The sequence below is a fragment of the Gopherus flavomarginatus genome, chromosome 15, assembly GCF_025201925.1.
Source record: "Gopherus flavomarginatus isolate rGopFla2 chromosome 15, rGopFla2.mat.asm, whole genome shotgun sequence".
In the NCBI taxonomy this organism is placed as follows: Eukaryota; Metazoa; Chordata; order Testudines; family Testudinidae; genus Gopherus; species Gopherus flavomarginatus.
This window is the reverse complement of record NC_066631.1, coordinates 1,711,363-1,736,012: the sequence shown is the minus strand read 5'-3', so window position 1 is coordinate 1,736,012 and position 24,650 is coordinate 1,711,363. Positions and strand designations below refer to the sequence as shown.

The following is a 24,650-nucleotide window of genomic DNA, read 5'->3' as shown; positions in this document are numbered from 1 at the left end:
AAAAAAATGAAACGAAACATAAATATGATTAAGAATATCAACAATTTTATTAAATAGGATAAAAGTTTGTAAAGGATATAAACTCTCATGGCCCAGGGCATAAACCCTGACTGATGGGGTTTACAAAGACAAGGTGAGTAAGGTAACATCTTTTATTGGACAAACTTCTGTTAGTGAAAGAAACAAGGGTTTGAGCTATACAGTGCTTTTCTTCAGGTCTGGGAAAGACATGACTACGACAACACTTCGAAACTTTGTATTGGCAGTTTATTCCATAACTGTCTTCTAAAAGAGTTTTTGCACATTTCTCTGGAGCATCCAGTATTGGCCATTGTGGAGAAAGGATACCAGACTGGATGGGTCATTGGCCTAACCTGGCTTCATTCCCTCTGGGCATTGTGGAGCAGCATTTCTCAATGAATGTATGCAACACCACAAGTGGTGTTTGGGGATTATTTGGATCTACTGGCCAAAATTGGGTCCCTCATCCCCACCCCAAGAGGGAGTGCATGGGCCATAGGCTCTGTTGGTTCTTTGTCTTTAGGCAACAGGTTTTTCAAAGGACTGCAAAAAGCTTCTTTACAAAGCCCATTTATTTGAACATTGACCAAGAGCCTAGAATTTGATTTTATACATCACATTTCATACTTGGGGATCTGTGCACTCGTCTCCATTGAAAAATCAATATTCACTCACCAGAATGTCTAAGAAACTAATATTTTCCTGTGCAATGTCTCAGATACCATGGGACGAACACGACTGGTAAGCTAGTGCCAGCCACCGAACAATCAGTCTCCAAACAACTTAGGGCTTGATCCTGTCCCCATTGAAGTCAATGGAAAAACTCCCATTGACTTGAATGGTGCAGGACTAAGCGTTTACACAGTGAGTTAGTTTGAACGATACAAGAAGTGCTCCATGAGCATATTCACATGATAATGGATCGTGGAATGTCTGTCTTTCACCCACACAGCAAGTGGAGACCTCAGCTTACCATATCATTCAAAGGGTGGCACCTCTAGCTACCCCCTAGTACTGCACTATGGTGTCAGCATTGGATAGGAGCCTAAACACTGTTGTGGGAATTTGAACCCATGACTCTCTAACTCAGAGATGATAATGTGCTACCAAGTGAGCTTTGCCTTTCAGCAGCTAAACTATCCCTGTCTGAAACATTTGCCTTGTCTCTCAGAGATGAAGATCTGTGCCCAAATTGATCTTTATCAAACGTTAACCACATCTTTCTCTGAAGTACAGCCTCCAGTTTCCTTCTGATTTGTTGTTTATTCCATCATCAGTGTGAAAACAGGAGCCTTTTTTTTGGTAACTCATTTTGTCCTACTGAATCATGCTCTGATATCCTTTGTGTAACATCATGTTCTATTCATAGCATCAGACACATACCTCATGCAATGTGATGAACTTCAGTTGGCACATAGTGGTGTTGGCCAGGAATTGTGAAGGTGGTGCTCGGAACCACAACGTTGGTAATTGAAAAAACGGAGGAGTCGCTCTACCTATTGAACACCTCTAAAGAATATTCACCCCTCAAATCCATCGCATTGCACTGCACTTATCTGCTTGACAAGGGTTTCTTCACTTTATTGACTCTTTAGTACCATTTTTATTGGCAAAAAATTCATCATGGAAGATTAGAAGTTGGCTGATTTTTTGTTTCTAGGTCAATTTCGGGGAAAATGAAATCAGGTCACTAGTCAGAGGAAGCAGATCATCCTGATAAAGCCATTGCTACTTTGAATTAATCATTATTTTCCATACCAAAGGGACTTTCCTTTCTTAATGTATGAGTAGAAGGGAGGCAAACCAAATGACCAGTATAGATTTCGCTTGAATCAGGAAGCCAGAGTATTGAGTGAAGTTTGTGGGTTAATTCATAGATTCATAGATTCTAGGACTGGAAGGGATCTTGAGAGGTCATCGAGTCCAGTCCCCAGCCCTCATGGCAGGAGCAAATACTTCCTAGACCATCCCGGATAGACATTTATCTAACCTACTCTTAGATATCGCCAGAGATGGAGATTCCACAACCTCCCTAGGCAATTTATTCCAGTGTTTAACCACCCTGACAGTTAGGAACTTTTTCCTAATGTCCAACCTAAACCTCCCTTGCTGCAATTTAAGCCCATTGCTTCTTGTTCTATCCTTCGAGGCTAAGGTGAACAAGTTTTCTCCCTCCTCCTTATGACACCCTTTTAGATACCTGAAAACTGCTATCATGCCCCTCTCAGTCTTCTCTTTTCCAAACTAAACAAACCCAATTCTTTCGTCCTTCCTTCATAGGTCATGTTCTCCAGACCTTTAATCATTCTTGTTGCTCTTCTCTGGACCCTCTCTAATTTTTCCACATCTTTGTTGAAATGCGGTGCCCAGAACTGGACACAATACTCCAGTTGAGGCCTAACCAGCGCAGAGTAGAGCGGAAGAATGACTTCTCATGTCTAGCTCACAATATACCTCTTAATGCATCCCAGAATCATGTTTGCTTTTTTTGCAACAGCATCACACTGTTGACTCGTATATAGCTTGTGGTCCACTATAACCCTGTAGCAGGGTGGTTACCTTGCTCCTGCCCTGAAGGGCTTAAAACAGCCCTGGGGGGAAGTTGTGGCTGGGAGCTGCTAAGCTGGGCTGATTGGGAAGTGGCCGCAGCTGGGCCACGCCCCAAGGAGGCCACAGCTGGCCTGTATAAAGAGGTTGGGAGCCAGGAGCTCAACGGTCTCTCTCTGTTTATAGAGGGAGAAGGGCCTGGTTGCAGGGAGCTAGAGACAGGATACCTGAGTGGAGCAGGGCTGGGGAAAGGCAGAGGAGCTGGGGAGCTCCAGCCTGGAAAGCCCCAGGCTGCGGCCTAGCATTGGGCTAATAGATACTGGGGGTTGCAGAGGGTAGCCTGGGGGTAGGCCAAGGCAGCAGGTCCAAACCCAACCTGATACTGCAGTCTGCCTCAGGGAGCGGAGGCTAGACGATGACTAGCAGTAACTGAGGTGAGGTGGGGACAGTGGGTGGGGGTTCCCTTGGCGAGGGGGAGACCCTGAGAGAAAGGGGTTACTGCCAGGGGGCAGCACCCCAGGTACAAGGGCACCGGGTCTGGGAGGGACATGGGGACCAGGGGACAGGCGGATCACCAGCCTGCAGCAGGTGCTCCAGGCTGGAAATCGAGCTAATTCCCAGAAATCACCAGCAGGAGGCGCCGCAGGGGTGAGTCCGCTCCTCTACAAACCCCTAGATCCCTTTCTGCTGTGCTCCTTTCTAGACAGTCTCTTCCCATTCTGTATGTGTGAAACTGATTGTTCCTTCCTAAGTGGAGCACTTTGCATTTGTCTTTGTTAAACTATATCCTGTTTACCTCAGACCATTTCTCCAATTTGTCCAGATCATTTTGAATTATGACCCTGTCCTCCAAAGCAGTTGCAATCCCTCCCAGTTTGGTATCATCTGCAAACTTAATAAGTGTACTTTCTATGCCAATGTCTAAGTCGTTGATGAAGATATTGAACAGAGCTGGTCCCAAAACAGACCCCTGCAGAATCCCACTTGTTATACCTTTCCAGCTTTTTCAACCTTCTGAAATAAAAAGTTGTCTGCAATCCAGTCCATAGAATTAGTACAGTCTCCTATTACAGAATTTTTTTTATAATCAGGTAAATGTTTTCAGATGAGTTCTTGTAGAAGAAATTCTGAAGTCTTTATTGTGGTTATACTCTAATGACCTGATTCTCATTTACATTAATTCCCCTTTAAACTGCTCTGAGAATGCAAAGGAGCCTATAAATGTAGTTTACACCTACTTTAAGGACACTGCCAGAATGGTGTAGATGGGGCTTTAGTATAAACCAGACCCATATAAATGTGACGGTAAACATGGCATTGTAGGGTTGCTGATTTCCCTCAGTTACCGTGTATCAAATTTTGCAAGTTAAAAGTTGAGACCAAGATTTTCAAAAGTGACTGAAGTGGCTCTGGAAACCTCAATATTTGGGTGTCCAACTTGAGACATCTTGTAAGGACTAAGTATTCAAAAAGTGCTGAGCACCCACCCTTAGACCAGGCCTCTTTAAAATGTCACAAGTTGAGCACCCAAAAATAGAGGTTCCCAAAATCACCAGTTCCTTTTAAAAATCTTGGCCAGAGTGCTGATATTTTTTTTTAACTGCAAGTCCTACAAACTCACCCTGGGATCTGATTCAAGCTGCTTCATTCTGTCTGTCTTGTGCATTATCACCAAGTCAAAAGCTTGTGCAATTGAAAAATGGACATTCAAATACAAGTACCAATGTGCAATTGAGCTACCCTATGAAGGCTTAAATTGGGCTCATAAAAAGCAAGTGAGAAGTACTGAAAGCTGAGTTCATTGATCTGTAGATGAGCTCCAAATAGGGAGGGACTCCAGCTCCCTCTCCCATAGCTGTGCAGGGAAAGCAGGATTAGAAAGTATTAAAGTCTTATTTTTGTCCATAAGGTCAGCAGATGTGACTTGGGAGAGACATACAGGGTGCAGATCTGTTGAAGAAGAAAAGGCCATTGTTATTGTTGCTTTGTTTTATTTTATTTTATTTTGTTATTTGTGTTATCATAGTGTCTAGGAGCCCCAGTTGTTGACCAGGACCTCATTTTGCTAGGTGCTGTACAAACAGACTTTTCTGACTATAAGTACACTTTTTATAAAGGCCTTAGGGATGGGCTTACAGAAGGACTTTTATATATATTGAATCTAAAGCAGAAGCCCCTTCACTTACTTTTCATGCTACTTCTATATTTTTCAATGATTGAACAGACTTGGAGTTAAACAAGCTTCCAACCAAAGCTTCTCTTCCTACTTAATCCTCCAGCGTTTGACGAATTGGACAATATCCTCACCTGGTATATGTTAGCCTAATTCCATTGATTTTAATAGAACTATGCTGATTTACGTCAGCTGAGGATCTAGTCCACAATTCTATATTCTGATATCATGCTCCTCTCCACTGCTGTTCTAGTAGGTACCAACCTTTGAGTGGGGTAAGATATGGGGTTTCTACATAGTGTTTTCATATATGGATACTTGCTAATGGAAATGGGATCTTGCAGTTAAATTAAGGTGTGTTGTAGGCCACTCTCTGTGCTGGTGTTTCTTTGAAGTTTTTGATCCATAAAGCATATGAGTGGCAGTATCTTGGGGCAGGAAGATACAGATATAATGACAGAAAGATTTGTGTATTTGATATTAAATGTTTAACACCTAATCTTTCTTGAATGGAAGTTCAGAAAGTGCAAGGCTCTGTTTGATTGTTTGTGTCTTTTGTGAAGACTGAAGGTTCCATCCTGAAAAATGCTTGGTACTTTCAATTCCAACGGCGTGCTCAACAGCTTTTAAGAGGATTTCAGCAGATCAGGCCGTTAGGGTATGTTTCTGTTGCAATAAAAAACCTGTGGCACTGAGTCTCACAGGGCTTGGACTCTGGGGCTAAAAATAGCAGTGTAGCTATTCAGGCTTGGGCTGCAGCCTGGGTTCTGAGGCCACATGAGCAGGGCTTCCAGCCTAAGCCTGAATATCTATACTGCAATTTTATAGCCCTGCAGCCTGAACCCTGAAACCTGCAAGCTCAAGTCAGCTGACCTAGGCCAGCCACAGCTGGTCTGCATGTCTTTTATTGCAGTGTAGGTATACTCTAACTCAGTGGTTCTCAAAATGTTTGATTGGGGCCCCCTTCTTTGTGTCTATAGTCATTTACCACCCAACCCCCAAAAGGACATATACCACCAACCCCCAGCTCTGAAGGCAGACTGGAACAGCAGCTGCTGGCTGGGCACCCAGCTCTGAAGGCAGCGCGTGCCAGCAGCAGCACAGAAGTAAGAGTGGCAATGTGAAAAGTGATATTTGTCAGTGTCACTTTTCACAGCAGACTTAGTGCCCCATTGCCACCCTTATTTCTGTGCTGCTGCTGCTGCCAACCCTGGGAAGGGCTGGAGCACCCCCGCCTCCCATTGAGGGATTGAGGGAGGGAGAGGAAAGCCCACGCTTGGATGGCAGGGTTCCAGCTGTCCCCTTTATCCTCACCTTCCTGGTGTGCATGGTCCTTCTGCACAAGCTCTAGCCACCTGGGGCTCACAGCTGAAGCTCTTAAGGAAAAAAAAAAAGGCACACAGCTGGCATCTCCTTTGACACATTCCTGCCCCTCCTTTGGAAGCCCACCCCATCGTTTGAAAACATTGTGCTAACAGGGCACTGGACAAGGACTCGAGGCCTGGGTGCTGTTCCAGGCCAGCTGTTTGACCTGGGCACATCTCATCAGCTTTCTATGCCACTGTTTCCCATTCCATGCTTTTTCTGTCTTGTTTATTTATATAGTAAGCTCTGTGAGGCAGAGACTGTCTCTTACAGTGCCTACCACAATGAGGCCCTGATCTTGTTTGCTTCATCCAAGCATCAAGGCCCTAGCAAACTTTTTGCAGGATAGATCAGAGCCATCCAACCAAATATACACTTACCAATTGGACTGAGATCTCATTAAAAGATGGGTACAAGATTGTCTTGTGTACATATCCACGTCTTTCTCTCATACGGCAAGCTGTGCCTTGAGGCCTCAGAGTGGTTCCTGTAATTTGAAAACTATTCAACTTTTAATTTCAAATTCACTTGTTTCTGTTTGCCCGAGGGACTGACCCCTTATTGAAGCCAGTGGGAATGCAGCCTTTTATTGATGGGACAGTATAACAAGGAGCATCACTGTCCATCAGACAGAATGACAGCATCCTGTTAGTGACTAAGGCTGTGATCTTACAGTCATATCCGTGAAGGCAGATTGTGGTGAGTCCCACTAATACAGATGGGCCTTTTCCTGGATGGGGCTTATATAATGTTGTCCTTGATGTCTGTGTCCTATGATCTTCCCTCCGAAAACAGTTTATAAAGAGTCAGGGGGACAGAAAGCCATTGCAAGGTGAAAATTTCCCACTGTAGCATCTCAGCTGAGTGATGGAAGAACATTTTTTTTGTAGTAACGTCATTATCTCAACCATTTTCAAAAAAAAAAGCTTATCTCTAGTCCTCTTATCAGCACAATACTGTATCTGATGAGAACTTTCCAGAACATCTCTCTTCTAATACAGCTGGGGTTATGTGCATCCAATCAGTTCAAAGAGAAATTCAGAGCTGAGTTTGCCCCTTCCCTTGCTGTTAGGCCATTCTGGGAGGAACAAGACAGTGCTCTGAGGTCAGGAAATTCCTGGCTGCTTCTCTTGGTTCTCATCAGATTCTTAGCTGTGTCTTGGATAGGGCCATTCATTCTCTGCATGAGTTATTCCTAAGGATAGGATTCTTTCATGGAGATCACGGATTCTGTGACTTTCTGGGGCAGGGCTGAAGCAGTGGCTGGGGTTGAGTCAGCACCACCGGGCCTGGAGCAGAGGCTGTCAGTCCCTGCTGCAGGAGCAGTGGATGAGCTAGAGCCCCTGCTGGCGGCCAGACCCAGTGCTGCCGAAGCAGGAGCAGCGGCCCCCAGGGCCACCAGAACAGCAGTTGCATAGCTAGCGGGGTGCAGGGGAAGCAGCCGCTTCCCCTCTGCATGTTTTTCAAAAGTGGCTCCTGAGTGGGGTGTCTGGGAGCTGTCGGAGCTCTGGGTCCCTGCGGCGTGGCGCGGCTTGGCAGCGGGAGGGGGGAAGCTGCTGTGGCGACAGCTCAACTGCTCAAGACATTCTGGCACTAGGCGGAGTGCTGGCGGCTTCGCAGCGTGGAGGGGCTGCAGAGGAGCTGGGAGGGAGACTTGCCGCTCGCACACCCCACCCGTGTGCGCACGTTATTGCTGCTGGGGAGAGGGGGAGAAGGCTGGAGCCCCGCACTCCCTCGCCCACCCACCACAGAGGTTGTTGCAGCCCTCGCTGCTGCTGGCCCCTGCACTCACGAAGCAGCCGGTACATCCCCCTGCGGGCGGCGCTCAGGGAGCACTTTGCAGTCCTCCTCCTTCCCTGGGCCCCTCCTCTCTCCGTGCGATGTTGCTCACTGGCTTTGTCAGCCCTGCCCTGGCGGTCCAGGGAGGGAGCACCCGGGGTGCAGGCTGGGTGGGAGCTGCTGCCATCTGCGCATACTCCCCGGCAAGCTGGGGCGCTGCCACTGGCAGGGGCAGCCAGGCAAGGAGGTGGCGAGCCCGAGCGCAGACACTCTCCTGCCCTGGGTGTCGCCTAGAGGGAGCCCCAGGGAGCCCGGCAGCTTCCAGCCCTTGCAGTGCAGAGAGCGAGACACCCACTGCGCCCGGCAAGCAAAGAGCCGGGCAGATCTGAGCTGCTGCCATCAGCAGGCAGCATAGGCAGAGGGGCTGGAAACAACGGGCGCAGCCAGAGCCACGCATTGCAGGACTCCAGTGCAGCTGCCTGTGCCTGGCCAGGAGGGCTGCGTGCTGCCACGCGGGGCAAATGTGCCGTGCACGGCTGCTGTGGGAAGCCTGGCCACAAACAGGGGATTAGCTGAAGCTGCCTCCCTCTTCTCCCCGTTCCCGCTTTCCCGCCAGTGCTGGAGTCACGGCCGGAGCGCGGGCACCTCAAAGTAAAGACGCGCTTCGGTGTTGTTTGTTGCCCTTGTAAACGGGCGGCATGCAGGGCACTGCATTCTGCCCCTGGCAAGCAGGTGGGGCTTGGTCTCCGTTCCCCATGGGGAGCCGGCTCCTAGGTCGCGCCGGACTCAGCGGAAACCAGCAGGAGCTGGGTGCTCTGGCGCTGTGGGGGAGGAGGAGGTAGCTCATCAGAGGCACCTGGGCAGCCTGGTAAGCAGGGACCCAATGAGAGGGGTGTCTGGGAGGTGGGGCGCAGCATGGCCGCAGCGTGGCCGGAGGAGCCAAGTGGAGCGGGACGCGGCAGGGCCGGAGGAGCCAAGGGGGGGCGTAGAGCAGACGGAGGAGGAGCCAAAGGGGGCGTGGCCAGAGGAAGAGCCAAAGTGGGGGGCGCCTTTTTTATGTTTGCTTCCCCTGCACTTAGAACCTGGTTATGCCACTTCAGAACAGTGGCTGGCAGCCTTCCAGACTAGTAGCCAAGGTTGAGTGAGCTCCTACTGCAGGAGCAGACGTGGGGCTGGAGCAGCTGCAAGTTCCTGGCAGTGCTTTGTCTCCCCACTCCCCATGGTATTTTTAGTAAAAGTCAGGGACAGGTTGCAGGCTTCTGTGACTTCTTGTTTATTGCCTGTGACCTGACCCTGACTTCTACTAAAATACCCATGACAGAATCTTAACCTTAGTTTTTCCTGTCTAGGGTGCAAGAAAGAGTGTCCTAGTGATCTGCACAATGGGAAGTGAGGTTTGGTCCCCAGTAGAGCTGGTGAGGTGTAGATCTGATACCCTCAGATCTCCTGAGATCTGCCAGAGGGACATCTACATGGATGCTCAGGGCCTCTCTCACTGGCTGTCAGCCTCCATAGCAGCACCATCTCCACAAGATGTTCATGGTATACATGCTGGCCACTGGCTCCCAAACCCCCTCTGGAGGAACCCTCAAAAGTTAAGAGTGACTGATTCAGCATTAACTTTGATATCCTCTGTGGGCTGAGTAGGGTAGTTGCCATGAAGAATGTCCATCAGTGGGTCAGCATGGAAGTTTGATAAAGCAAGGATGATTTAGTTGGTGTTGGTCCTGCTTTGAGCAGGGGGTTGGACTAGATGACCTCCTGAGGTCTCTTCCAACCCTAATCTATGATTCTAAGTGGTGAGCTTGCCATGAAGCTGGGCCCCAATCTTGCAATCAGATATATTAATGATCCACAGATGAAAAATGCTAGGTAAGAGCCAGAGACACAAGATGGGTGAGGTAATAGCTTTTATTGGGCCAACTTCTGGAGAAAGAGACAAGCTTTAGTTTAGAACTACACAGCACTCTTTATCAGTTCTGTTAGGCTCTCATATCTTGGGACTAACATTGCTACAACACCACTGCAAACAACAACGGTAGATAAGAGCTAGGTATTATTATCAATGCAGCCCCATGTGCCTTTGGGAGACCCATTGGGGCTTTGGTGAGGGAGTAGAGAGGATCTGGAACGTTTTTCTTCTGAATCTGTTTTTCTTTTTTAAACTTGAACATTCTGTTCCTTAGTCCCTTAAAAGGCACAAGAGAAACCTCAAGGTAGAGATAAGGTCTGTGACCTTCCCAGCCTGTGGAAGAGGAACTCATGTTTCATGATAGTGTTTTCACCACAATGAGCAAGGGGAAAAAGAAGAGTCACTACTAGACAGTGACGTCTTGGCATAATTTACTGGGGACATGAGGATGGCAAGTTTCCATAGGAACGCTGCAATGACAGGCTTTCATTCTGTCTCCTCTGCCCTGCTTGAATAGGTTTAAAAAAATAATTGATTCTCCACTCATGCTTCTATAAGTCAGGAGTACCTAAGTCAGTGAAGTCACCTCAGAGTAAACTGGTTTCAGATCAGAATTGAGCCTTGTAATGCCACTTTTTGCTTCTGTAGCATCTTGCAGCCAGCGCTGTTGCTGCACTTTGTGAGCATGGATTAATCCCTGTCTGTGAGACGGATAAGAATTACCCCCGTTGTAGAGGTGAGGTAGCAAGAGAGATTAAAGTGGCCATTGATTTGGGGTTCCTCGGGTTTTGGGCTCAGTTTGAAGAGCCTTGGGCCTGATTTTCCGAAGTGCTGAGCACTCCAGCTCCAGTGAGTCAGGATAAGTTGCAGCTGATTACATAGAATGTGTAGAACTTTGACCAGCTCACTTTAATTAAAAGACTCTTGAGATTATTTTCCCCCTTGAAAATTATCTGCTGTTATGACAAATCCCTGAGGATCATTCTGCTGTTTTACACCTTCCAGGACCTGTGTTGTAGATGCTGTCCTCCAGGCTTAGGTGATGGGGCTTGACTATCCTTAGCGTTCATTGATATGCTCTTTAATTTACCAGGGGATGACTGTAAGTCACTTCCCTGGATTTGACACTTTGGGACTCTGGGGTAAGGGGCTTCCCTGCTGGCATAAAACATCAGGGTGGCTCTGCGCCAGCCCCACTCTCAGCCCCTACCATGCAAGCAGGCCAAGGAAAAGAGGGGGTGTGGCTGAATGCTGCTGTTCTCTAGCTATTTTCTCCTTCCCATAATCCACTATAGACCGGAGAAGCGCACTATCACCAGGAAAAGGCAGGTCTACATGATTGGGGACTCCTTACTGAGAAGAATAGACAGGCCTGTGACTAGAGCTGATCGGGAGAACAGAAGGGTGTGCTGTATGCCGGGTGCTAAGATACAGGATGTGGACCTGAGGCTGAAAAGGATACTAGCGGGAGCAGGGAAGAATCCATTGATTGTCCTTCATGTGGGAACGAATGATACGGCTAGATACTCTCTGGAATGTATCAAGGGAGACTATGCCAGACTGGGGAAGACGCTTAAGGAAATCGAGGCTCAGGTGATCTTCAGTGGGATTCTGCCGGTTCCTAGAGAAGGGCGACAAAGGTGTGACAAGATTATGGTGATCAACAGATGGCTCAGGGAGTGGTGCTATAAGGAGGGCTTTGGTATGTACGGCCATTGGGAAGCATTTACGGACGAAGACTGTTCTCTCGGGATGGACTTCACCTGAGCAAGGAGGGAAATAGACTTCTAGGATGGAGGCTCGCTGACCTGATTAAGAGAGCTTTAAACTAGAAATTTGGGGGAGATGGTTGGGAGATGTTCGGGAGATCTCCACACTGGAATTTAACCTTGAGAGGGAAGTAAACAAAGTAAGAGGGGACAGCCATGGACAGAAGAATTGGCATAAGGAGGAAGGGTAGTGTAGATAACAGACTAACAGGTGATGTTGGTGGTAGAATGTCCATGCCTAACAGGGTACAGAATGTGAGTGAAGCCAAACGGCAAAAATTAAGATGTCTGTACACTAATGCAAAGAGCCTAGGGAACAAACTGGAGGAACTAGAGCTACTGGTGCAGGAAGTGAAACTGGATATTATAGGGATAACAGAAACATGGTGGAATAGTAGTCATGACTGGAGTACGGGTATTGAAGGCTATGTGCTATTTAGGAAAGATAGAAATAAAGGCAAAGGTGGTGGAGTAGCATTGTACATCAATGAGGAGGTTAACTGTAAAGAAATAAGAAGTGATGGAATGGACAAGACAGAGTCTGTCTGGGCAAAAATCACACCGGGAAAGAAAGCTACTAGAGCCTCCCCTGAGATAGTGCTTGGGGTGTGCTACAGACCGCTGGGATCTGATTTGGATATGGATAGAGACCTCTTTAATGTTTTTAAGGAAGTAAACACTAATGGGAAATATGTGATCATGGGAGACTTTAACTTCCCAGATATAGACTGGAGTACAAGTGCTAGCAAGAATAGTAGGGATCAGATTTTTCTGGATGTGATAGCTGATGGATTCCTTCACCAAGTAGTTGAAGAACCTACAAGAGGGGATGCCATTTTAGATTTGGTTTTGGTGAGCAGTGAGGACCTCATAGAAGAAATGGTTGTAGGGGACAACCTTGGTTCGAGTGATCATGAGCTAATTCAGTTCAAATTAGATGGAAGGATAAACAAAAATAGATCTGGGACTAGGGTTTTTGATTTCAAAAGGGCTAACTTTAAAGAATTAAGGAAATTAGTTAGGGAAGTGGATTGGACTGAAGAACTTGTGGATCTAAATGCGGAAGAGGCCTGGAATTACTTTAAGTTGCAGCTGCAGAAACTATCAGAAGCCTGCATCCCAAGAAAGGGGAAAAAAACCATAGGCAGGAGTTGTAGACCAAGCTGGATGAGCAAGCATCTCAGAGAGGTGATTAAGAAAAAGCAGAAAGCCTACAAGGAGTGGAAGAAGGGTGGGATTAGCAAGGAAAGCTTTCTTAGTGAGGTCAGAACATGTAGGGATAAAGTGAGAAAGGCTAAAAGCCAAGTAGAGTTGAACCTTGCAAAGGGAATTAAAACCAATAGTAAAAGGTTCTATAGCCATATAAATAAGAAGAAAACAAAGAAAGAAGAAGTGGGACCGCTACACACTGAGGATGGAAAGGAGGTTAAGGATAACCTAGGCATGGCCCAATATCTAAATAAGTACTTTGCCTCAGTCTTTAATAAGGCTAATGGGGAGCTTAGGGGTAATGGAAGGATGACAAATGGGAATGAGGATATGGAGTTGGATATTACCACATCTGAGGTAGAAGCCATACTTGAACAGCTTAATGGGACAAAATCGGAGGGCCCGGACAATCTTCATCCGAGAATATTAAAGGAACTGGCGCATGAAATTGCAAGCCCGTTAGCGAGAATTTTTAATGAATCAGTAAACTCAGGGGTTGTGCCGTACGACTGGAGAATTGCTAACGTAGTTCCTATCTTTAAGAAAGGGAGAAGGAGTGATCTGAGTAACTACAGGCCTGTTAGTTTGACATCTGTAGTATGTAAGGTCTTGGAAAAAATTTTGAAGGAGAAAGTAGTTAAGGACATTGAGGTCAATGGTAATTGGGACAAAGTACAACATGGTTTTACCAAAGGTAGATCGTGCCAAACCAACCTGATCTCCTTCTTTGAGAAGGTGACAGACTATTTAGACAAAGGAAATGCGGTAGACCTAATTTACCTCGATTTCAGTAAGGCATTTGACACGGTTCCACATGCGGAATTATTAGTCAAATTGGAAAAGATGGGGATCAATATGAGAATTGAAAGGTGGATAAGGAACTGGTTAAAGGGGAGACTACAACGGGTCATACTGAAGGGTGAACTGTCAGGCTGGAAGGAGGTTACTAGTGGAGTTCCTCTGGGATCGGTTCTGGGACCAATCTTATTTAACCTTCTTGTTACCGACCTTGGCACAAAAAGCGGGAATGTGCTAATAAAGTTCGCAGATGACACAAAGCTGGGGGGTATTGCCAACACGGAGAAGGACCGGGATATTATACAGGAAGATCTGGACGACCTTGTAAACTGGAGTAATAGTAATAGGATGAAATTTAATAGTGAAAAGTGCAAGGTCATGCATTTAGGGATTAATAATAAGAACTTTAGATATGGATTGGGGATGCATCAGTTGGAAGCAACAGAGGAGGAGAAGGACCTTGGGGTATTGGTAGATCACAGGATGACTATGAGCCGCCAATGTGATATGGCCGTGAAAAAAAGCTAATGCGGTTTTAGGATGCATCAGGCGAGGTATTTCCAGCAAAGATAAGGAGGTGTTAGTACCGTTATATAAGGCGCTGGTGAGACCCCACCTGGAATAGTGTGTGCAGTTCTGGTCTCCCATGTTTAAGAAGGATGAATTTAAACTGGAACAGGTTCAGAGACGGGCTACTAGGATGATCCGAGGAATGGAAAACCTGTCATATGAAAGGAGACTCAAAGAGCTTGGCTTGTTTAGTCTAGCCAAAAGAAGGCTGAGGGGGGATATGCTTGCTCTTTATAAATATATCAGAGGGATTAATATTAGAGAGGGAGAGGAATTATTTAAGCTTAGTACCAATGTAGATACAAGAACGAATGGGTATAAAGTGGACACTAGGAAGTTTAGACTTGAAATTAGACTAAGGTTTCTAACCATTAGAGGAGTGAAGTTCTGGAACAGCCTTCCAAGGGGAGTAGTGGGGGCAAAAGACATATCTGGCTTTAAGATTAAGCTTGATAAGTTTATGGAAGGGATGGTATGATGGGAGAGCCTAATTTTGGCAATTGATCTTTGATTATCGCCAGATAAGTATGCCCAGTGGTTGGTGATGGGATGTTGGATGGGATGGGATCGGAGTTACTGCAGAGAATTCTTTTCTGAGTGCTTGCTGGTGAGTCTTGCCCACATGCTCGGGGTTTAGCTGATCACCATATTTGGGGTCGGGAAGGAATTTTCCTCCGGGGCAGATTGGCAGAGGCCCTGGAAGGATTTTCCCTCCGGGGCAGATTGGCAGAGGCCCTGGAGGTTTTTCGCCTTCCCCTGCAGCATGGGGCATGGGTCACTTGCTGGTGGATTCTCTGCAGCTTGAGGTCTTCAAACCACAATTTGAAGACTTCAGTAACTCAGGCATAGGTTAAGAGTTTGTTGTAGAAGTGGATGGGTAGGGTTCTGTGGCCTGCGTTGTGCAGGGGGTCGGACTAGATGATTACATTGGTCCCTTCTGACCCTAGAATCTATGAATCTATGAATCTATAAGCAGAAAATAAGTTAGAGGAGCCCTAGGTTTGCTTTAACTTACACTGAGGGCTTGGCAGGTCTGTGACTATGAGGGGGGCAAAGATGGCATAATGCTACCTGTTCACAGGAAATGGTGTAGAAAGACCCTCATTTTGCAGTGTGTGGCTGGGAATGGTACTCCAACCCTGGTCTCTGCATGGTAGTTCAGATCACAGCTACCCAGCTACCAGACCCTCCCCCCACACCCCAGGCTTTAAGAGGGCTTTAATCTGGGCCTATTTTTAACATAATACCTTTTCCAGACTACATCCAGCTGCCCTATTTTATGCCTGAAGTTAGTAATGGCATGATTCATATTTTAGCTGCAGTTCTACACAAAAAAATTCCACTAAGAAATATTGCACCTTGTCACGCAGTACAGTGCTGAAATGCATTGCATTCTGCAGGTCAGTGCATAGTAGTGCAATGGTTGGCAACCTGCGGCATGCATGGCAAAGGCAGCAAGCAAGCCAATTTTTACTGGCACGCCGCTGCCAGCCGAAGTCTCGGCTGCCCGCCCCGCTCAGTCCGCTGCCGGCCTGAGTGAATGGAATCCCAGGCCAGCAGCAGGCTGAGCGGGGCCGGCGGCTGAGACCCCAGCTGGCAGGAGCCGGCGGATGGAACCCCAGACCGACAGCGGGCTGAGCATCTCAGCCCGCTGCCAGTCTGGGTTTCCGGACGCCAGCCCCTTCCCAGCTAGGGTCCCGGCCATTGGCCCTGCTCAGCCTGCTGCCGGCCTGGGATACCAGCTGCCGGCCCTGCTCACCTCACTGCTGTCTGGGGGTTCCAGCCACCTGGCCCCCTGCTAGCCGGGGTCCAGGCCTCCAGCCCTGCTCAGCCCTCCTGCCAGCCTAGGGTACTGGCAGCCAGCCCAGGGCTCTGCTCCTGGCCTGGTCCCAGCGCTCTGCAGCCCTTATAAAAAATTATTACAATTAGCTTAAAAACTTGAAAACTTAAAAACTTTATTTGTATATTACAGTAATCGTTAAAACATGTATAATGTTAATAACTACACAGGTTTGATGAAACAAAGTAGTTGTACTTATGTGCCTGTGCTTAATTTGTGTTCTTCTTTGAGAGATTGCTGACATCAATTCCAGTTAGGTGTGTGCGCGCACCACGTGCATGGATGTCGGAAACTTTTTCCCTAGTAGCTACCCGTTGGGCCGGCTGGGGAGCCCCCTGGAGTGGCACCAATATGGCATTCTATATAAGATCCTGCCAGCCCGACACCCCTTCAGTTCCTTCTTACCGCCTGTGAGGGTTGTTGGAACAGTGGTCTCCTGGTTCCCCAAGTGCTCCATTAATCCCTAGCTTATCTCAATCGTTGTTAGTTAATTGTTAATAGTTAGTGTGTTTTCTCTATAGTGTTAAGTGTAGTTAATCGTTGAGGGCAGTTTAGCACTCTTCAACTGCCCTGCAGGGCCCTGGGGCATGCCATCCCAGGGCTTCAAGCCTTGCAAGTCTTGCAATAAGCCCATGCCTATGGGCAACCCCCATGACTCCTGCCTTAGGTGTCTGGGGGAGGGCCATCAGGTGTAAAATCTGTAAGGCTTTCAAGCCATGGACAAGAAAGGAGAGGGAAATTCATCTCAAGCAACTCCTCATGGAGTCTGCGTTGCGGCCCTCTCAAGACACGGGCCTGAGCACCTCGGTGTGCAGTGCTCCCCCAGTGGTGTCGATTCTGGCACCGCAGAAGATCCCATGCCCGCCTCAGGACCAACAATCTCCCTGGCCCCAGAAACGCCTGCCTTGGCACCATTCCTGTTCCCCAGTTAGTGGAAAGAAGCAAGCTCTGGGAGGACCACGGGTTAGGGTTGAAGCAGTTGTTTCAGCCGCCACCGAGCAACATGACAGCCCAGCACAGGGTGCCATTCAAGTGGAGGAGATTACATTGCTCTTTACTCTGGATACCTTCGAGGCCACTAGAAGGCTCATTGAAATGCCAGCCTTGGTACCTACGGCCCCAGCACCGGCCCCAGCCTGAGTTCCGGTACCTTCCAAGGGCAAGCCGGCAATGTTTGGGCTCTCGGTTCCTAGACCAGCATCTCCATGCCGCTTGGAGTTCCAGCGTCTTCCAAGTCCCGGCACCACCTCAGGAACCGGTCTGACTCATGCACCAGTTAGAGTTGCAGCACTGGTCTCACAGCCCCAGCCCTCGGAGCCGCTCCCTCTCGAGGTCACAGTCAGCTGCTGGAACATGGTCCTGCTCAAGGTCCGGGTCTCGCTCAGTGACCTTGCGGCACCGTATGGACTGCCGCCGCACGGAACACCGATCCCAGAGTCGACTGTCACCATGGCACTGGTCCACAGCCCACTACCACTTGCCATCGCAGCACCATTCTCCAACACAGCACCGCTATACAACACGGCACTGCTCTTCCTCGTGGCACCACCTTTCATTGCGGCACCACTCTCGATTGCGATCGGCTTTGTGACACTGGTCACCCCATGACCCTCAGCTACCAAGGAGCTCAGTGCCCCCCTTACTACACTCATGCACCGCCCCTCCTTGGCTGTCGCAGTCCCAGTCCCCCTCAAGGAGGTCAGAGAGGGCTTCAGACATTCCCTGGTTGGGCCCGGGAAGCCTTGGACAAGACCCCTCAGTGCCCAATTGGCAGCCTCAGTGGCAATTCTGGGCCCCCTGGACTAACCTCAGGCCCAAGGTGTGCCCCCAGGGGCCTGGCCGTTGTTGCGTTCGGACCCCTGCCCTCTCGAGGCAACCCTCAGCCACCCTTCTCTGGACTTGGACCTACCTGAGGAGTCAGCATCCATGGTAGGGGCAAAGGAGCCCCAGAGGAGATACCTGTGGCTGACCAAGAGGCTGTCCCCACCCCGGCTCTCCCGGTGGTGTTGTCTTCGTCCTCCCCTGATGAGGCTGTGGGTGGCACGTCAACATCTGGTCCACCCCTGATGGACTTTAGGGTCCTTCAAGAACTATTGAGGTGTGTGACCCTCAGTATGAACCTCCAAATTGAGGAGGTTGTGGAGGAAGAGGACCCGATGGTGGACATTCTAGGCTTGGAGGAGCCTTCCAGGGTTGCCCTCCCCATGAATTAGACTATTCAAAGTAATGCCAAGTCTCTCTGGCAAACCCCTGCCTCTATCCCTCCCACAGCCAATGGGGTAGAAAGAAAATACTTTGTTCCCACCTGGGGCTACGAGTACCTTTTCACTCACCCTGTCCCATGCTCGCTTGCAGTGTATGCGGTAAATACCAGAGAAAAACAGGGCCAGCAAGGGCCTGCACCCATATCAAAGGACACTAAACGCCTGGACCTTTTTGGGAGAAAGATTTATTCTACTGGGGGTCTCTCGCTTAGGATTGCTAACCAGTTGGCGATCCTCAGTAGATACAACTTTAACTCTTCGTCTTCGGTCCTTAAATTCCAAGATCTTCTCCCAGCGGAGGCCTGTACAGAACTCGGGGCCATTGCTGAGGAAAGTAAATTGGTGACCCGGACCTCTCTTCAAGGTTCCCTCGATGCTGCGGACGTGGCTGCGTGCACTCTGGCTTCTGGCATTGCCATGTGATGAAATGCCTGGCTGCAATCCTCGGGTCTCCCACCGGAGGTCCAAAACACCATCCAAGACCTCTCCTTTGATGGTCAGGGCTTGTTTGCAGAGCAAACCGATTCTTGCTTGCATACCTTAAACAACACGAGAAACACTATCAAATCTTCAGGTATGCATACCCCGGCTAAAAAACGAAAGCCATTTAAACCCCGGACCACCCAGCAGCGCGCCTTCCCGCCTAGAGCAAGACAAGGCTTTTCTCGTTGGAGAAACAGATACTCCTGATGTAGACCGTCTCGCCCCCCTCTGGACAAGGTCAAGGACAGTCTAAGCCTCCTACCCATTTTGAAGCTGCACCCGAGGATGGACTACTAGCTCTCACCCCGGACAGTTACCCATTTCTGAACCGTCTATCCTGTTTCTACCATGCCTGGTACCGTATCACATCGGACCGTTGGGTCCTCCGCACGTGCACCCCAAGTTTAGAACCACTGCATTAAACTGATAAGATCTGCATTTTAATTTAATTTTAAAGGAAGCTTCTTAAACATTTTAAAAACCTTATTTACTTTACATACAACAATAGTTTAGTTATATAATATAGACTTAGAGAGAGACCTTGTAAAAACGTTAAAATGTATTACTGGCACGCGAAACCTTAAATTAGAGTGAATAAATGATGACTCGGCACACCACTTCTGAGAGGTTGCAGACTCCTGTAGTAGTGCCTTTGGTTGCATCCAAGGAAGTGGTGTGATCTAGTAGACAAGGCTCTGGACTAAGAGTCTAGAGACCTCTGTTCTGTCCTAGCTCTGCGGCTGAAATTGGGCAAGACCTTCCTTTTCCACCTATCTTCTGTCATCTATTTCTATTGTAAGTGTATGGGGGCAGGGACAGTGCTAGGTGGAGTTTGTACAGAACCTAGCATAGTTGGGTCAAGCTTCAGACAAATAATATTTCCTTTTTCTGAACCTTTTCCAATTCCAATGTATCTTTTGTGAGATGAGGCTACCACATCTGCACGCAGTATTCAAGATGTGGGCATACCATGAATTTATATAGAGGCAATAGGAATCTGGCCTTTGATTCATCATCTGGCCAGTGGGAGAATGTACTGACCCAATAGTTTCCCTCTGTGTGCCCTTTGTGTGGGATAAGGAAGCAGATAGGACAAAGCAATTCCATGGGGTGTAGCATAAATACCTTCTTGACGTGCCCACTTGAACAGCCATTCTCAATTTGGGGGCTGTGACCTAGAGATCTGTTCATTGCTAAGGGTTGCCAACTCTCCAGGATTATCCTGGAGTCTCCAGGAATTAAAGATTATGTCATTTGATAAAACCTCCAGGAATACGTCCAACCAAACTTGGCAACCCTGTCATTGCTCCTTTCCCACTGAAATCAAAAGGAAGTTTTTGCATAAGCGATTTGCTGGGCTAGAGCATGCCTGCCTGCCTCACTTTGTGGTTCTGGTTTTTTCCATTTTTGAATTAAGAAAGGAAGTTGTTAGCAAGTGTGTCTCTGCTTTGGTAGATAATGAAGTGGAGGAAAGAGAAACAGACAAGTTTTAAAACACAGATTGAATCATGGAATGGGGGAAAGTTTGGACTATTTTCATGCTACCTGTAATCTGTGTGTTTCACGTGTTTGAAAGACCATAGATACCTACATGTTACAAATCCCCATTCCAAAGCCACATGGGCTAGATAGAAAGTCTTGATGATATGACTGAGAAATTCTGCAACAACCATCATGCCTTGAATATGTGTTGTATTGGGAGCATCCCTTCAGTTCCTAGCAGTAAGGGCTACCAAAGATTGCACTTTACATCTGCAATAAGGGACAATGACATAAGCAGCTTGAGGGCAATGCAAGATCATTATTTTGAAAAGTACAACGGAAGTGTCTAGTGCAACTGAAAATGAGTAAGGAAGTTTTTGGTCTGTCTACACCAATTACCATGGTATTTTGATTTCAGTATGTTTGGTATCTAGTGTGAAAGGGTCAGGCCAGATGGCTACAGGAGAGTGATAGAAGGCAGATATGTTAGCCCCAGGTTAACATGGTCCCCTTTCCCTGGATAAGGTAACAGGGAAGGTTCCAGAACAATCAGGAACTTTCTGGAAACAATTAAGGCAGACAGGCTGATTAGAACACCTGCAGCCAATCAGGAAGCTCCTAGAATCAAATAAGGCAGGCTAAGCAGGGCACCTGGGTTTAAAAAGGAGCTCACTTCAGTTTGTGGTGCACATGTGAGGAGCTGGGAGCAAGAGGCACAAAGAGCTGAGAGAGAGAGAGAGAGAGAGAGAGAGAGAGAGAGGGTGAGGGTCAGGGTCAGGGTCAGGGTCAGGGTCAGGGTCAGGGTGAGGGTGAGGGTGAGGGTGTGCTGCTGGAAGACTGAGGAGTACAAGCATTATCAGACACCAGGAGGAAGGTCCTGTGGTGAGGATAAAGAAGGTGTTTGGAGTGTTAACAATTTTATTAGACCAGTAAAAACCAGCAGGATCTTATTAAAGGGGACAAGGCAAAGATGCCACATTTATTATGATAACAATTTACGACTAATAACTAATATCTTAATTCTTATACACACACATTATACCTATTACCTATACACACACACACATTCACATTATACCTAATACCTATACACACACACACACACATTCACACACACATCCATCAGATGTTCTGCAGCTGCTGCATAGTTACCAGTCCTGAAGATAGCTTAAGTTCATAGCTTGATTTTGCAGCTTGGGTTCGTAGCTTGTGGCAGCTAACTGGCCAGGAAAGCTGGGCACAAGGCTGAGCTGGATCTCTGTTGGGCAGGCACTGATGTCCTTCCATGTTGGCATCAGAATGTTACCCAGAGTTTCTCATCTCACCCTTCTATTTTATAGGCTTTAAGTTTGGATTCAAAGTCTATAGGTCTTGCTGTGTCATGCTGCCTCTGGGTTTAGACTGATTACCCATCAATTGCAGGCGTGACTTTCAGCCTTGGACCTGGCTTTGATCTTCCTTCTGTTGTTCTGTTGTCCTTTTCTTTTTAGGGTGGATGCTTCTTACTTTGTTTAGGGCTGTTGTCAAGGTCTTCAGCCGTTGGTATTTGAACTTTATCTCATCAGGACAGGCTGGGGCTGGAGGTTGATTCCATCATTCATACATACCTCATTCACACATCTAAACTAAACTAATAAGATTACAGCAGGGTTTGCAAAAATGAAGGTTGGAGGAAGCTTTTACAAAATGGAGTGAGTGTTTTAAAATGGGGTTTGAATTACAATATGGAACAGAAGTTACAGTGTAGGCAAGTGTAGTGAATGGTGAACAGAAGTTACATTAATAAAGTGAACAATTGAAAACAATTTCATTTATCAGTTCTACAGGAGGAGGCCATGGGGAAGTAGCTCAGGGAGCTGTAGCTGTCATGCAGCTGTTACAAGAGTCACTATAGACAGCTGCAATCCACAGGGCCCTGGGCTGGAACCCGGAGTAGAGGGTGGGCCCAGGTTCCCTCCAAACTTCCCAACTCCTGATCAGACACAGGAGGAGTTGACCCAGACTGTGGGCTTTACCAGAGGGGAAGATCTCTGAGGAGAGCAAATCCGCCAATAAGTGCAGGACCCACCAAAGTAGAGGAGGAACTTTGTCACACTAGGTATCCGCAGCGTACTCCTAAATGTCTACACTGAAGTTTAATAGCCCTGCAGCCTGAGTCCCATGAGCCCAAGTCAGCTGACACAGGCTAGCCGCCAGGTGTTTAATTGCAATGTAGACATACCCTATGTCTCCTGCTAAGAACCAGTTTTCAGCTGCCTTTTGTTTAGTACATGCAGACATAAAGAACACCATCCTTCTGCTCTTTGTTTGAATGGCTAGATAAGATTGGTGATGAGAGTTTTTACCTCCAAATGCTAATCAGCTCCTCAAAGATTTCTTTCAGCAGTAAGGAATGGATGCTGCTCCTAGTAGCTGCCAGATATGCTCCCGCTCTGTGAGGCTGAGTCTCCTGCCTTCACAAAGCGACCAGCCCAGGTTGTTCAGGACCCTAGTTTTGATTCCCTGCCTGATTTCCTTTCTAGAGAGCAAGGCTGAACTAGCCAAACCAAAAGGATCCCTGAAGTAAGATGTGGGATTTGAAGTTTGGTTTTCTTGTCTTATATTTTGCTTAGAAACTAGCCGGCAGTCTGTGCTATGAGCATGACCTCCTTCTCTGGTGGTTCTTGCAGATATACAGCCTGGACCTTGCATTTAGCCAGGAAGAGATGATGAAACCAAGGAAGAAGAGGAAGGTCAGTGAGCCGGTGCAGCTGCTTCTAGCAGGCAGGAACTGATAATTGCTGTGGCATACAGGACATTTTAGAATGTGCTGATGTGGATTATAACATCATTCTTATGCATTCTTTTAGAGATGTCTAATCTTATCTCTTCATATTTAACTCTCTAGACACTGTACATATTTCTATTTTTACATAGGTTATATATCTATCTTCTGGTTTTAAACCTTTTATTGAATAGAGATAGCAAGCAAAGTTACTCTCGCAGCACTGTAGATTAGAGATACTTGTTGGATGCTCTGAAGCTAAGGACCAGTATTCTCTCCTGGGCAGCTTCTCTGGGTTTCATTCCCACACTGACTGCATTCCCTCACTCTCTAACGTGGCCCTCAGCATCAGTGGCAGTATTTCAGGATGATCTCTCTAAGGTGCCAGTGTCTGCAAGCAGCACAAGTCAGATGGTTTGGAGTTTGTACCTAACTGCATCAAATCTGCCATTTCCGGAGAATAGTTCTGGTTTGTTATTATCCGTGGAAATAAACTATCTAGACATTTTATGCCACTGAGTAATTTCTTCTGACTTTGCAAATAGTGTTGCTATAGTTATATGATCAATTTATTTCTAAAGCATAACCCTAACCCATACCAAGAGGCTTAGGCTGTTGTGTGATGTAAACCATTTTGAAATACAGCACACTTAAAACATTACTTTAATTAAAAGCCTCCTTGGTTACAAATCAAATGAAATGTAAGAAGATCTAAAGCAATAGAAAATGGTTTCTGTGCTCTTTGGGGTAAGGAATCTGTATTTTGTATCTTGTACAGTCCTGAGTGCATTATCAATGCTTTACATTAATTCAGGGAAGTTCTCTGGCCTGTGTTATACAGGCCAGTGTAGGATGATCACAATGGTCCCTTCTGGTGCTGGAATCTATTAATAGATAATAGAGGAATGTGATAGCTGAGGGCAGTCCTGGTCATACTGATTTAAAAAAAACCTCTGGGGAAAAGGTTTGAAATCACTTTATAGTCATGGTGGGGAGCGAGAGAGACTAGGATGGATAGCAATGGAGGTGAGAACCAAGGATCCACCACAGCAAAGATTCCACTGCCTTAACTGCTCAGATACCATGGTGATGAGCACAGTCTAAGAACCAGAACAAGGAGAGGTTTTAGAGTGGTAGCCGTGTTAATCTGTATCAGCAAAAAGAACAGGAGTACTTGTGGCATCTTAGAGACTAACAAATTTATTTGGGCATAAGGTTTCGTGGGCTAAAACCCACTTCATTGGATGCATGCAGTGGAAAATACAGTAGGAAGATATATATACACAGAAAACATGAAAAAACGGATGTTGCCATACCAGCTATAATGAGACCAATCAGTTAAGGTGAGCTATTATCAGCAGGAGGAAAAAAAAACTTTTGTAGTGATAATCAGGATGGCCCATTTCCAATAGTTGACAAGAAGATGTGAGTAACAGTAGTGGGGAAAATTAGCATGGGGAAGTAGTTAAAACTATGACTTTGCTTTTGAAAGCCTGTTTTTAAATTAACTTTTAACTATGTGGTGTTTTTGTTTTATTATTGTATAGCTGCTGAGTGCACATAATATGTTTGCAATTGGCTTGATCACATTCTGGGCTATATACACCCCTCAAATCCAGGGCAACAGGGCCCATTTCTCAGCTTGTGTAAATCAGTGTAGCTCCATGAAAGTCA

General features: G+C 47.0%; 1 protein-coding gene across 1 annotated transcript in view; it reads left to right on the top strand.

Moving 5' to 3' along the window:
- Positions 1 to 23,429, top strand: part of HORMAD2 (HORMA domain containing 2) — a 69,456-nt gene extending 46,027 nt beyond the window's left edge. Inside the window, exon 13 of the mRNA XM_050923849.1 lies at positions 22,882 to 23,429. Within this exon, the coding sequence (XP_050779806.1) occupies positions 22,882 to 22,986 (105 nt within the window). The 3' untranslated portion in view covers positions 22,987 to 23,429. The remainder of the gene's footprint in view (positions 1 to 22,881) is intronic.
- The last annotated feature ends 1,221 nt before the right edge of the window (positions 23,430 to 24,650 follow it).